The sequence below is a fragment of the Lynx rufus genome, unplaced genomic scaffold (genome assembly GCF_022079265.1).
Source record: "Lynx rufus isolate CCGP_SWC_20201006 ecotype Redwood Valley unplaced genomic scaffold, mLynRuf1.p SCAF_4, whole genome shotgun sequence".
NCBI classification, from domain to species: Eukaryota; Metazoa; Chordata; class Mammalia; order Carnivora; family Felidae; genus Lynx; species Lynx rufus.
Genome location: NW_025814856.1, coordinates 55098900 through 55113520, shown reverse-complemented (window position 1 = coordinate 55113520; position 14621 = coordinate 55098900). Strand labels below are relative to the sequence as shown.

The window sequence follows — 14621 nt, the reverse complement described above, 5'->3', positions numbered from 1 at the left end:
ATGCCTCAGGGAGCGCGTTTACCCGTGACACCCCACCTCCTCCTCCGTCTTGTGTGCAAGCTGCTTCCTCACCGCCTTTCTTCAAACGTGAGGGAACTAAGCTGGGAGAGGTTAGGCGGCTTGTTCAAAGGTACTGCCTCACCTTGAAGCCCCAGTTTCCTCATCTACAGAACGGGTGGAAGCGAGGGTTCAAACAAGAAGTGTTACGTAGCCAGCACGATGCTTGTCTCAGATGGTACAGTAAATACCAATCCTGTTTTCACTGGGCCTCCGTTTCCCCACATGGAGATGAGTTTTTCTCAGGAAGTTTCTATGGAGCAGTGTTCTTGAGCAATGCTGGAGACATGATCGTTTCCTTATGCATCTGTCCATTTTGTGCCTCTACTATTCGTCAGGTCCTATTGTAGGAATGGGGCCGGGGGACATGCAGGGGTCAGCAAGACAGACAGACATCTCTGTGCTCCAGGAGCTGACACATTTGCTGGTTGTGACAAAGTGAATGTGTGAAATATATAGGAGTCAGGTGGTGACTAGAGTATGGTGGTTAAAGGACAGTGTGGTGAAGGGGAATAGGAAGTGTTGGGGTATACTTTTAAATAGGGTGGCCAGGCAGGCTCACCAAGAAGGTGACTTTGGGGCACAGGTCTGAAGGCAGGGAGAGGTAAGCCATGTGGATATCTGGAGGAAAAAAAATTCTAAAGAGAGAGAACAGCCAGTGCAAAGGCCCTGAGGTATATCTGATCCAGACCTATGGGGAGCCCCCAGTCTGATGGAGGAAGCTGATGTTTCGCAGGAACAGCGGGCAAGACAGTAGAATCAAAGCGAAAAGCGGAGGGTACCAGGCTGCAACTGTGGCCAGTTGAAGACGTGACTTGACAGAGGTCCCCTACCCTTCCCCACCCCTGGAGACAACCTCCTCCTCACACAGCTCCAGGCCCCTGAGGGGCAGGCATGGCTCCCAGAACAATAGCAGGGCCTGGGCCAGCCCAAAGAAGCCAAGACAAACACAGTAAGGCTCTGTGGACTTCCTTGAGCTCTACAGCCTGCCTGCCTGCCCGCCCGCCGCCGGCCGCCAGCCATGGCTTTCAGCCCTGGCCACAGACCAGGTTCATGGCCGCTGTGGGGGCTGGGCCCATGGGCAGCAGGGCAGGCCTCATCCTGGCATGGCCTTGCTTCAGTGGCTGACACTGGACCATTAGGGAGGGGGTGGACGGAGGGAGGGCCTGGGCAGCTCAAGACCCAAGTTCAAGTCACTTTGCCTCTCTGAGCCTCAGTTCCCTTTTTTGTAAATTGTCGGCATTCCAAGGATCTGAGCCGTGGCCCAGGTATGCTGGGGCTTAATTCTTTCAACAAACCGTGATAATGGCAGCAAATGCTGTGTAACACACATCACCAGGCACTGTTCTCAGTGCTGTTTATTAGCTCATTTAACCATCCTAATGTTCTGAGGTGTCTGGAACAAGCTGGGATTTGAACCCAGACAGCCCAGCTGCCAAGCTCGGCGCCCTGCATTCTTCCACCCCCTAACCATCATCTGCTGCCTGCCCTAACCTGTGCTAGCCTGATGGTGCAGTGGGGCATGAGGCAGGCACGTCCCTGCTCACAGAGCCTCAGGTCCAAGAAGGTGACGCAAGTCTAGACCCTCACACAGGAAGTACGGCACCATGGACCCAAAGGGGAACACATTCGCGGGCAGACAGGAGCACAGACATGGTCTGAGGCCGCACCCTTCCATCGCCAGCTCTTCCGTCTGGCTCTTAGAAACAAAGGGGTGGCAGTCAGGGTCAGATGTGGTTTGGGATCTCAGTTTCGGTCCCACAGGCTGCGTGACTTTGGGCACGTCCTTCCGCCTATGTGAAATGAGTTCGTGATGCTGCCCTCACACACACAGGGGTGCTGTGAAAGCCTTCAGGGCCTGCCTAGGTGCTGGGCACAGACTCATGGCCCCACCTCTCGGACCTCCATCTCTGGGCTGAGGGACCCCAGCTCCCCAGGCCTTTCCCCCCAAGGGAAGTTCAGGGCAGTGGGAGACTAACCTGTCTCCCTCCTGCCTTGCAGACCACCTTCTCTCCACCGTCCCTAGGGGAGTGAGGAAGAGTTGTCCTCTCAAGTTTCCAGGGCAGTTGGGCCACAGGGCTTTTGGATCAAGGGCTCAGAGGAACCATGAGCTTGCCAGCAAGAGTGGAAAAATACCACGTCCCGTGGCAAGGCCTGCTGGGCCACCACTAGAGGCCCACTGGCGGCGGCTGGCACCAGCCTCTCCCGTGAGGATCCCGGGGGAGTCACGGAAAAGTTGAGAGAATGGGTCTCAGGGGCTTGTCCTCAGAGCAGCGAGTTCTGCAAAACAAGGGTGGCTTTCCAAAAAGGCAGATGAAGTGGGGTGACTAGGTGGGGCTGTGATCAGGTGGGGCTGTCCTGGTCTGGACTGGGGGAGGGACAGGGATAACACGCACGCACACAAAAGACACGGGACTCTGAGGTCAGCTGGCCTAGATCAAGTCCCACCTCTGCCACCTACCAGTTCTGTGACCCCAGGCACCTGACATCAACCTCTCTGAGCCAGTCTTCTCATCTAGAAAATGCAGGTGATACATGTACCGTCCCCTTTAGGATTAAATGAGTAACACACATAAAGCTTAGTAGAGTGCCTGGCACACAGTAAGTGCTACTTAAGTGCTTGTTAAACAAATGTAATATGTGAAAACAAGGGAAGCCACCCCCATCCCTGGGTGGTTTCCTGTGTCCCTGACACAAAGCCCTCTGGCCAGAGCCTGGTTGCCCAGCCTGGTGGGGCCCAGCTGGCTTTGAAGTGGCCGCCCTCTGGGGACAGCGTGCTGTCAGCAGCTGTTGTTCACCAGGCCCAGGGTGTGGCCCACAGCAGGGCCCAGAGTTGGGAACTGGTTGGGGGCCTGTCTGCAGGAAGGGAGGAGCGGCCTGGAGGGGGCCATGCTGGGTTTCTTTCTTTCACCCCTTCTGTGGCTTCCTGGCCTGCCTCCGCCCTCTGCATCTGCCTTCTGGTCCTTGGGAAATTGGAAGGGTTCTCTGCTGGGAAAACTGAGGCCCTGATGGAGCAAAGGCATCCCGGGAAGGAGCTGCAGAGACAGGTGTAGGGCCCGCCCTTCACCTGGGGTCACCAGGATCACTGCCGAGGTTCCCTGAGGGTGGCAGGTGAGGTCAGCTCCCTTAATCCTCCCCATACAGATGGAAGCAGAGGCCAAACCACCCAGCTGGGAGGTGGCGGAGGTGGGACGCAAACCCCAGCCTGGGTGACCCACACCACTCTACCCTTCCCCTTGGGGCGGCAGGGCTGGAGGGAACTTCAGAGCCATCTGGCCTGAGCCTCCCACTTCGGCGGGCTTCAGCTTGTGGGGAAATGAAGCCCAGAGAGGGACAGTAGCTTGCTCAAGGTCTGACAGCAAGCCAGTCACTGAGCTTGAAGTTCAACCTGTGCCCTTGGGGAGTCCAGCCTTCCTCGGGTCGTTGGAAGGATTGAATAAACTGCCAGACTTGGAAGGACTTTTTTTTTTTTTTTTTTTTTTGAGAGAGAGAGAGAGAGGGGGCAAGTGCGAGCAGGGGAGGGGCAGAGGGAGAGGGAGAGAGAGAGAGAGAAAGAAAGAATCTTAAGCAGACTCCATGCTCAGCATGATGCCCGACTCAGGGCTCGATCTCACAACTGTGAGATGGTGACCTGAGCCGAAAACAGAAGAGTGGGACACTTAACCGACTGAGCCACCCAGGCGCCCCACAGAAGGGCTTTTTATTGCTCTGCCTCTTAAGTGCTGTGTGACCTGTGTGGGCAAGCAGTGGACTTGCCCAGGTCATCTACAGAGCACAGGACCTGCACCCAGGGCCCGTGGAGATTAACCACCTTGCTCTGATCAAAGGCTTCAGTTCCTCACCTTCAAGATGAACACGGGGCGCCTGGGTGGCTCAGCTGGTGGAGCATCCCAACTTCGGCTCAGGTCATGATCTCACAGCTCACGGGTTGGAACCCTGCGTTGGACTCTGTCCTGACAGCTCAGAGCCTGGAGCCTGCTTCGGATTGTGTGTCTCCCCCTCTCTCTCTCTGTGCCCCTCCCCTGCTCACACTCTGTCTCTCTCTCTCTCTCTCTCTCTCAAAAATAAAATAAACATAAAAAAAAAAAAAGACGAAGATAGGACTGAAACCTACCTCAAGGGGCTAGGGTAGGGCAGGACCAACTAAGTATAGAAGTTACTGCACTTGGAATAGTACCAGGCTTACAGTAAGCGTTCAATAAATGCTGGTTGGCAGTACTGGCTGAGGGCAGCCAAGCCAGGTGGGTCCTGAGAGCTTTTTTCTTGCCCTTTTCCAGAGGCCCTTTCTAGTTATTTCTACTCAAAGGGATGTTGGCTATCCAAGAACTGTGCTCCAGTGAGGGTTCCTGTGCCAGATCGGTGGGGTTCAGGGTCTGTCACCCTCCATTGGCGCCTGTTACCCACCTGGGCACTTCTGGCCCCCGCCCCCAGCACCACAGACACATTCATCCTACTCTCTGGGTGTCTGTTTCCTCACCTGTAAAATGGGTGCATTGGCTACATAGTCGCTCCTTTCTGAGGTCCCGAGGGAGTCAGGGGCTCTGCGACCTAGTCTTAGCATTTCAGGTGGTCAAAATGACCTTTCTGTATGTGCTCCATCGGCAAAGTGAAATACCTCATGCCTTTGCTCAGAGCGAGGTGGTTAATCTCCACGGGCTCTGGGTGCAGGTCCTGTGCTCTTTAGATGACCTGGGCAAGTCTTCAAGCCCTGTTGAGCCTCGGTTCCTCCTCTGTCAGCACGGTGGCCAGCACACCAGTTTAGGGGGGGGTGTGGTGAGCACGAAGTGGCCTCGGGCCTGGGGAGTCCTCATTCAGCCAGTGTCCTGCTGGAAGTACCAGGAGTTCGCTGTCTGTTCAGAACCGTGCACCTCTGAGCCCCTCTCAGGCATAAACCCTGCCTGGAAACTTCTCGGGTTGAAGGAAAAGATTGGGAAATCCATCTAAGAGGACTGAGGCCGCAGGGTGTTTGAAGACCAGTGTTCTCAGGACAGGGGAGGATATGGAGGGCAGGCCCTCGGCAATGGCACGGCACAGCCTCGGTCGTCTCTGGTCCCCACCTCCAATTGGCCTTAGGTTGCCTGGGATGTGCTGTGTGATCCAGGGAAGGCCGTGGGCCTCCCACGGTCCCAAGGGAGTGGAGGCTCTTCCCCATCTCCTGGCCAAGGGGCTTTAGAGACTTCATCTCCTCCTAGAAGTTCTCGTGTCCTTCCTACAAAATCAGAGTCAACAACAGGCCCCATTTCTCGAGCACCAAAGTGCCAGGCACTCACCTCAGCTTTTGACAAAGGTCTTTTATTACTTTTGTCTCCATTTACACATGAGGGAACAGTCCCAGAAAGGTTAAGCATCATGGCCAAGGCCACCCAGCAAGAGAGGGGACAGAGCTGGGATTTGAACCCACACTTAACCGATCCCGAACCACAAGAGTCGTACTAACAGTTGTAATGTTAGCTAACACGTACTGAGTGTCACATGCCGACCACTGGGGTCAGCCTTTTACACATACAGTTGATAGTTGACACTCTTACTTTCCATTTTCCTTCTTTACTCACAAGAGTGTCTGTTCGTGAGGGCAGGGATTTGTTTTCTGCCTTGTCCACCGCTCTATTTCCAGGGCCTAGATGTTCAGTAAATATTCATAGGATTGCTTTCATTGAATCTCAGTAAATCTGTGAGGTGAGTACTTGTGTGATACCCAGGTTACAGGTGAGGCAACTGAGGCCCCGAGAGGTTAAACGATATGTGTAAGGTCACACAGCAAGTGAAGCGGCAGGCTCAGCTCCAGACCCTCGGCTCCGGAGGGAATGCTGGAATGTGACAGCAGCAGGTGAGGCCACGGGCCCCCCTGAATCCCTCTCGTCCCTCACAGGTTGTCTACTTCACGGCCACCTTCCCCTTCGCCATGCTCCTGGTGCTGCTGGTCCGTGGACTGACACTGCCCGGTGCAGGCGCAGGCATCAAGTTTTATCTGTACCCCGACATCAGCCGCCTGGAGGACCCACAGGTACACCGGGAGGCAGCCTGTCCTCCCTCCCACCCGGGGCCAGGCAGGGCAGGGTGCGGGGGAAGCGAAGCTGGCGGCCCAGTTTCCGCGGTTCTTGGGCACATGCATCTGGTCGGGCCGTCCGGCTCCGGTACTTTTCCGCTGGGCCGTGGCAGTTTGTTCACCGTGCACATGGGCCCTTCCCGCTGTGGGCGTATCTTTTCATGTCGAGGCCTCCTGAGGCCAGCCAGTTATAGTCTTCTTCGGGCCCTGTGCCAGGTAAGGGGGGCTGGTCTCAGGAGCCAGCCTCCTCCTCGCCCCTGGCCTCTGCCCGCAGTGGCCGAGAGGGCTGCCTCATGGGGATGGGAGAGTCGGCTCAGGAGTGCCGCTTCTGGCTTCCTTGGCCGAGGTCGGAATTCAGAGTTGGCGATGAGCTCTTGGAAGGTCAGGGGGCAGATACTGAACGTCTGGCTCCTGGCAGTCAGCCATGTGACCGCGGGAGGTTGGAGAACACCCTACAATGTTTTACTGGCCCATTTGAGGACCTTTTGTCCCCGGGATCCTCAACCTTCAAGTTGCCTTCAAGGTCCTGTGCTGCTCTGGGTCTCCTCCCCACTGCCCTCTCGCCCTCTCCTAGGTGAGAGGGGGCTTGGCCAACATCAGAGGACAGCTGGGAAGGCAGTTTTGTGGCCATCGGGAGCTGCTCAAGGAAAATTCTGGAGAGCAGCTTTGCCTGCATAATCCGTTCGGGAATCCTCCCCGTTCCAACTCGGGGGTCCCCGGACAATAGCAGTTACGGCAACGATAGCAGCCTTGACTTCACGGTCTTACCCTGTGCCTGCACTGGGCTGAATCTATTTTCCGAAAATAGGCATGATAGTGCTGTGCGTCAGGGCAGTGGAGCCCATGGTACAGATGTGAAAACTGAGGCTCCAGGCGGGAGTCCCTATTGCCCACAATCATTTCATAGTTGGAATTCAGATCTGTCTGCTTCAAAAGTCCATCTCCTAATCCTGACGCTCAGTGACTGGGGGTTTCTTTGACTTCTGGGCTTCCTTGCAGCTCAGTATTGCCTTCAAAGACGCCTTGGATTCCAGCACAAATGCTCTGCACATTTTGAGGTGCCCAGGGCCCGCACTGCCCCCTCCAGGAAGCTGGTCCTAACGGCCCCTTCTCTCTCTCCTTACCACTCCCACCCCAACCCCCGTAGGTATGGATTGATGCCGGGACCCAAATATTCTTCTCCTACGCCATCTGCCTGGGGGCCATGACCTCTCTGGGGAGCTACAACAAGTACAAGTACAACTCGTACAGGCAAGTGTCGCGCCAGCGGGCCTGGTAAACCTTAGAAATGATGATGTTTAAAGAAAAAAAAGAGAAGAAGTAGGGAGCGTGGCTTCCTTGTGTTGTGAATTAACTTGCTCCCTGACATATGTGTAACTTAGGGACTGTATGCTGCTGGGATGCCTGAACAGTGGTACCAGTTTTGTGTCTGGCTTCGCAATTTTTTCCATCCTGGGCTTCATGGCACAAGAGCAAGGGGTGGACATTGCTGATGTGGCTGAGTCAGGTATGGTGGTATTGGTGGCAGTGGTGGTGGGCACTGCCACCTAGTGTGTAAGCCAAGTACTGCAGGCATGAAGCCAGACCCCAGGGGGCTTTGGGGGGGGGACGAGCCTGGTTTCCGAAACGGACCCCCCCCACCAAGATGTCCCCCACGTATCAAAGAGTACAAAAGCTAAATTTTAAGCACTTTGCAATTTGGCCCAAGGGGCTAGCAGAAACATGGGGGTTGGTTAAGTTGGGGGAATACTTAGCTACTCTTGTGTGGTCTTCCCTCCCTCTCCTTCCCCAGCAAACTCCTGGTTTCAGCAATAGAAACCACTTTCCTAACTCAGGCCCAAGCCAGCCACCAGTCGGCATTCCATCACCACCTTCTCAGCTTTGGTTTCTGTATTTTGCACTTTGCTCCCAGCGCGCTCCCTCTAGCAAACCCATTCATTCATTCCACCGATGCTATTGATTTATGGAGTCTGCCCTGTGTCAGCCACCACCGTAGGCAGTGGGGTGGGAGAGAGACGGTGGGCATGGTGGTCGCCCGCTGGGACCGTGACAGACCCAGTTTGGGGGTAGTTTGTGAGGCCAGTGTCACCCCCTGGAGGCGTGGGGCCCTGTTGGTGGGGTGCTCCTTCCGGAAGTAGAGGAAAGTCTTAGAATCGTGAACTCTGCAAAGCCTGGGATCCTAGGCTGGGATCCTGGAGCTCCAGGAAGGTGGTTCTGGAACCTGAAAATGACAAAGCCTTCAGTTGCTAGAATCCTAGAGCCTCAGAACCACAGTATTCTAGGACTTGCTGCTGGAAGTGCTAAGTCCTGGAACTGCAGCCATAGAACTGCAGTGGCTTGGATATGGGAACAGGAACCGCAGGCTCCCGAGTTCCCCAAGGGCTATCTTTGTGGCTTCTCTACCTCCCTCCTGTCCTGCCCATTCACTGGGTGGGTGCTCATCAGCTGCCTGGAAGGTTTGGTAACTTTGTACATGTCCTCTGCTGCACCCGACCTCTCGATTTCTCACGAACTCTCTGGGCCCACATGGAGAGAGGCGAGGGTCCTGGGCTGAGGCCCCTCTCAGGTCCAGAGGACAGCCTAGTGTCCTAACTCCAGGGACCACCACAGACCAGAGTCAGGCATAGCTAGAGCCCTTGCCATGGCATTGCCCTGGCCCTTGTTGGAAACAGGGTGGCGTCCTGGCTTCTCAGCCACAGAACCCTACCGTTGGGGGTCAGGGGTTACCTCAGCATTGTGCATTTAGACGTCTGTTCTGCAGATGAGGAGACCAGTGGCTTGAGAGCAAGGGCCTTGCTCGGGCTGATCAGGATCCGAGTTGGGGTCTCTTGGACAGGGCGCCCGCCACCTCCTGGACAGGCCCCTCTGCCACGAGGACGTCCTCTGCCTCCTGCCTTCCCACTCACCCTGGACACATGTGATAATTCTGGTCTTCCCTGTGTGAGAACGCATCTGAGCTCCTCTGACTTTCTCTGACCTCAGAGCCCGTGGGCCCTGCTTTCATCCTTGCTTGGCAAAGATATTCTCTGCCCCCTCCCCACCGCCCGCCCCGCAGTGTCGCAGGACAAGTGTGGCAAGCCCACGCATCTCCCCGCTGGCCCCCAGTCCCAGGTCAGGCCATCAGACATATTTTTCCTTCCCCAAGGGCCCCAAGAAGCAGGCCAGGGACTGAGGACACAGAAAGTTAATTCCAGAAAGATCCACATCCACTTGGGAGTTTGGCAGGTCCAGTGATGAGGGGGAGACCATTTGCAGCTTCTTTGCAGCGGCTTTTTTCAGTTGAGGGCTTGCAAAGCAGTTGTGATTGCCAGGAGCATGGAGTGAATTGGTGGTGGGATATATATATATATATATATATACACATACATATATATGTATATATATATATGTGTATATATATGTATATCTCGATATCTAAAATAGATCTCTGTGGACAACTAGGTACTTTTATATGTGTATATATCATCACCCTAAGTTGTTTTCTTCCTCCTGTCCACTTCAAAGACCTTGTTGTTTATTCCCCACGGTGATGTCTGAACAGCTGACAGATACCTCAAGGGTGATTATTTCTCTAATAAGCTTTTAACAAGCACCATATTGAGCGAAGTGCATTTGAACAAGATAATTATTTGGCCGAACGGAGTATACACGGCACGTGCAGCGGCGCGTTCTCTGCTCGCGGAGGGGCATGCATTGGTGCTCGGAGCGGCTGCGTGACTTCACATGGACTTCTCTCTCTATAGTTCCCCGTGCGCTTTTAGAGAAAGATGCTCAGACCCTCTCCCAGAGGCTGGCTTGAGAAAGGCAAAACTGAAATACAGAAACGAGCGTGTTGAGAACCTCCCCCAGGCCCCAGCGGGCGGCGGGAGGTGGGCGGCGGGTGGCGGGTGGGGGTTGGGGGGCCCCATTTTACATCTGTCTCGCAGTCGGCTGGACTTGAATCCACACGCAGTGACGCTTACCAGTCGGGCCAGAGCTGACGTGTAGGGGGACCAGGGGGGCCCCAGCGAGGTGCACATGGGGCTTCCGTTGCAGCTTGGACTTTGGGGTTTTGGTAGGACCGCCCCTTCTACCACTTCTTGTGGGATTTGCTACCATCGCCGCCTGAGGATACCCGAGTAGACTCTGGACAGTAGAAGGACTCGCCCTTGCCTGCCACATTTGTGGTTAACGCCCCACTGTGCGGTTTCTGGCTCCAAATTATTTTAAAGGTTTTTTGGGTTGGGTTTTTTTTTTTTTTTTTTTGGTGTTTTTTTGTTGTTGTTGTTGTTGTTGTGTTTTGTTTTGTTTTGTTTTGTTTTTCATTCTTAAGCTAGTCATTTGGTTTCTGATATCTGCTCTAAATATCCTGGCCTCTAGCCCTTTTTGTTTTCACATTTCTTGACCTTATTTATTTATTTATTTATTTAATTTTTATTATTATTTTTTAAGTTGTGGATCTTACTTTATTTTTTCAGCCCGGGCCCTTTCAGGCCTCCTTTCTTTTGCTGCTTCCTGCCGCCTCTTAGAACCACAGGTCTTAATCACTGGCTCAGTTCTTAACCCCTGGCTTCTCCCCCCAGACGCGCCGGAGACAGGAGGAGACATTTCTCTATGTCTCTGGAATGTTTCCAGGCAGAAAGATGCCCCCTGAGCTGGCGGGGCTCCCGTCTCCCACACCGGGCCTCCAGATTCTGTCCGAGTCCCCTCCTCAGAAACCAGAAGCCCTTTTCTAGGGAAGTGGGCTCAGCATCTGAGAATCTGAGCACGAGAAGTCTCCTTGGGAGTCATTTCCTGGATCCTGCCCCTCCCTTCTCAGGTGGGGAAGCAGGTCCCTGCAGGGGTGCGTGGTGACATAAAGAGAAGGTGGAGTGAGACCTGAATGGAAGTCTCGGGTCTCCGGAGCCTGGGGTCTTGCCCCGCGCACACCTCCCTTTAGCTTTGGGCCTTGCCTCTGACATTGCTCAGTGGGGTGCACAGACGCACCCCTGAAGCGAGGTTTGCCCTGCAGGGCATGGTTCTGTATTCTTTCACAATGTTTTAGTCATTAACTCAGAAGTAGAAACATTTTCTTTGCCAACGGGGCCTTCGGTAGTCCGATAACCAGATCTTTCCCCCTTTGCTTCCTTCCAGCAAACGTTGGCCTGGTTACTCTGGTTTGGGGAGCCCTCCTTTTCCAAGCCGGCAGACTGGGTCCCAGGCTCGGTCCCATCTCCCGCCCCCAAATGGCCAGGTCTGCCGGATTCTGGTGTGTGAGGCCACTTGTACTGCTGCATAGGAGACAGATGCTAAAACGGGGCCCCACCTGAGCCCCAGTGCACCCCATCCGAAAGGGAGGCAGGCCTGGGCTCTTCCCCCAGGCACAGATTCAGACCTGGCTCCTCCCTGCATTTGGGGTTTGGGACACTGCCTCAGTCCCGAGTGTCTTTGTGTGAGCTCCAGTGCCCTGGGTTGGCCGGGTCACTGATGTGCCTCCCCCTCTGCCCCTCCCCATTTTCTCTTCCCTTTAGGTCCTGGCCTGGCCTTCATTGCCTACCCAAAAGCTGTGACAATGATGCCGCTGCCCACGTTTTGGTCCATTCTCTTTTTTATTATGCTTCTCTTGCTTGGACTGGATAGCCAGGTATGTCCAGATCGAGGGGACGCCGTACAGAGGGAGTGCCCGGGGGAGTGTGGTTCTGGGAAGGTGCCCTTCATCGTGCCGTGTGTGACACCGTCACTCCCTCCCGCCCTCACCTCAGACTTGCACCAGCTTCAGCCAGCAAGGGTTCCTCCAAGACCCCAGGGATAGAAAAGGCCTCAGGGCAACAGGAGGAGGACGTCTGCCCCAAAGCTCGGGTCTTTGGCCCCAGCAAGGGGAAATGGATACCTGAGGCGTGTGGTTAAAATGAAACTAAAGACGGGAAATAGAAGGTCAAGGCCAAGTGGTGATGATGATGTGTTCCGTGGAGGGTCCACACGGGGGCCCAGGACATGGCAGGCAGTTCAGGGAAGGGGCGACAGTGCCTGCCCAAGCTGTCACTGATTGTCCTAAGTGCAGCCAGAGAAGCCCAAACCACACATGGTGTTCTGTGATTCCTGGCGCATGTGAGTAGCGTCCCACGGAGTGAAACCATGATCCTCCAGCGCTGGGGAGCCTCGCTCAAGCCCACCCTGTCCTCTGGCCAGCCCAGCTTCTGCCCTCCCAAGGCACGGCTCCATCTATACCAACACTATTTTCCTGCACTTCTGAACCCCTGTGTCCCGCCCCTCCAGGGCTCAGACCTCCATGGGGTGTGTCAGTGAGAGCCAACCAGGGGCTGAGACTGGCTTCGGAGTAACAGTTCCAAGCCCCCATGCTGTATGACATTGGGCACATTCCCTCCCCTCGCTGAGACTCCGTTTTCTCATCTCGTAAATGGGTGTGATTATACCCACATTGCCTTGTATGAAGTACCAGGCACAGTGCCTGATACAGAGCAGCACGTGGTGCTTGGAAAACAGAGTTCCCTTGGAGATATGTGTATTTTCCTTGGAGTTGTCTCAAGATGACAGTTGAGAGGGCAGGCGTGATCCAGGAGTGGAGAGTTAGGATGCGCAGGGTGGGCTGGTGGTATGCCCAGACCAGACAGAGTCCTGCACACGGTGCCACCACCCTGGGGCCATCATCTGAGGTCCATCGCTGAAAGGCAGGCACTTTGCAGCCTTCTGTGTGGTCTGGGTATCTGGCTGCCTCATGGGAAACCTTTGGTCCAGAGGCCTGCTGCCAGTTCAGGAGAGGGCTTCACCACCCACCCCATGGGCAGCAGCCTCAAAGTTGCTGCCCAGGGTGAGTCCCTGTGGACTCAGAACCAGATAGGAGGTACGTCTTAGAAGGTCAGGCAGAGGAGAGGAGGCAGTCTGCCAGCAAGGTCAAGAACAGAGTGAAGGATTTGGCAGGAAGGGGACCAGGATTAGCAGAGAAGACAGAGTGGAAACATTTGGGAGACTGAAAACAAAATACTTGTGTAGTTGTTGGTGGGCTTGAGCTGTATAAACAGCAAGAGGAGTCCATTAATCATCTCTCGTTAATGAGTTTGGCCTTCGGAGGCCCCAAGCAAATGGCTTTTATAACTTCTTCCAAAGCTCTAAGTGAAAGCAAAAAACAAAAACAGAGAGTGGTTAATAAATGACAAAGCGTGACGTCTCCATGGGCCCAAAATGGGCCTCTTGGGCCAAGGAAGCTGCTTCCTGAGGGAGAGGAGGTGGTTTATATTAAGTTTTCTCTCTGGGAGGCAGGTGGGGCCTGGCTGGCGAGGCACACCTCTGAGCCAGGCCTCATGGCGGCCAACAGGCTCAGGGAATCTTGGTGAGCTCTCCAAGCCAGCCTCAGAGGGAGCTGGCACCCTTTCCACTCAGAACCTGGAACTCAGGGCTCAGAGCCCTTCAAATGACCTGCCTAATTGATATCCCACGAAGGGCCTGAGTAGGATTTGAACCCAGGAAGCTAGGACATAATGTCTCAGGGGTCTGATGGCCTAGGTTGGAATCCCTCCTTTGCATCTATTTGCTAAATGTGAGCTCGCAGATGGTGAGGGGGAAGGTTTTGCAGATGCTGGTGACCGCCTCACGCCCCACCAGCACCGTGATATAGTCAGAGCGCTGTCCTGCGAGGTGTTTCTGTGGGCAAGTCTTCATGTCGGGCTTTTTATGTATGTGTGTGGCAATATGGTCCATGAAATGGACCATCTGAACCATTTTTAAGCATGCAGTTCAGCGGTATGAAGTACATTCACGTTGTTGTGCGACCATTGCCGCCACCCGCCCCCGGAACCTTTGTGTCTTCCTAAAACGAAGCTCTGTCCCCATTAAATACAACTCCCCATTCCGGGGCCCTTTCCCTGTCCTGTTTTTATATATATATGTAAACTCTTGAATCTGTAGCGTCTCTACAGCTGGGTACAACTGTTGCCCTGTAGAGCCAAGAAAACTGAGGCTGAGCAAGAACAAGGGATCGGCCGAGGCCACGCACAGCTGGTTTCAGGAATGGGCTTGGTTCTGGGGCTACCCATTCCCTGACCTGCTAGTTCATCCCTCCTGGCCTTATCTTGGAGTTCCCCCCAAATAGCTTCCTCTCATGGAAGTGCAGAGATCCATAGCCAACCTCAGGCAGAGGCCTCTCACTGATGGAGTGTGCCCATCAAGGAAATGCCCCCCGCCTGCCTCCCCCCCAGGATGCCTGGCATCTGCAGGGAGTGCTCTTTGACTTAGGGACCACTGCGTATTTCTTGGTGAGATGGGGTGGGGGTGGCATGCACGTGGAGGCAGATGCTTGCACGAGATAAGAAGCAGCACCGGTGGAGGAGAGAGCTGGCCCCCATCTCCCTGGAGCTCACTCATCCCCTGACATGGGTTTGCAGCAATCACCCAATTACCAGCTTACTCTTGTGATTTCACATCTTTGTCTGCCTCCCTGCCGAGCAGGCAAGACCTTCCCATTTTACAGGGGAGACAGACGGACATTTGGAGAAATCAGGGTCACATAGCTGTTAAGTGAAGGAGGTCTGAAGAGGCCGGTGGA

At 54.7% G+C, this 14621-nt stretch overlaps 1 protein-coding gene across 3 annotated transcripts in view; it reads left to right on the top strand.

Moving 5' to 3' along the window:
* SLC6A6 (solute carrier family 6 member 6) overlaps positions 1-14621 on the top strand; it is an 88455-nt gene that overhangs the window by 59651 nt on the left and 14183 nt on the right. For all 3 annotated transcript variants that reach the window (XM_047095063.1, XM_047095061.1, XM_047095062.1), the window contains 4 exons: positions 5927-6061; positions 7251-7354; positions 7486-7610; positions 11593-11705. In XM_047095063.1, the coding sequence (XP_046951019.1) occupies positions 5927-6061; positions 7251-7354; positions 7486-7610; positions 11593-11705 (477 nt within the window). The remainder of the gene's footprint in view (positions 1-5926; positions 6062-7250; positions 7355-7485; positions 7611-11592; positions 11706-14621) is intronic.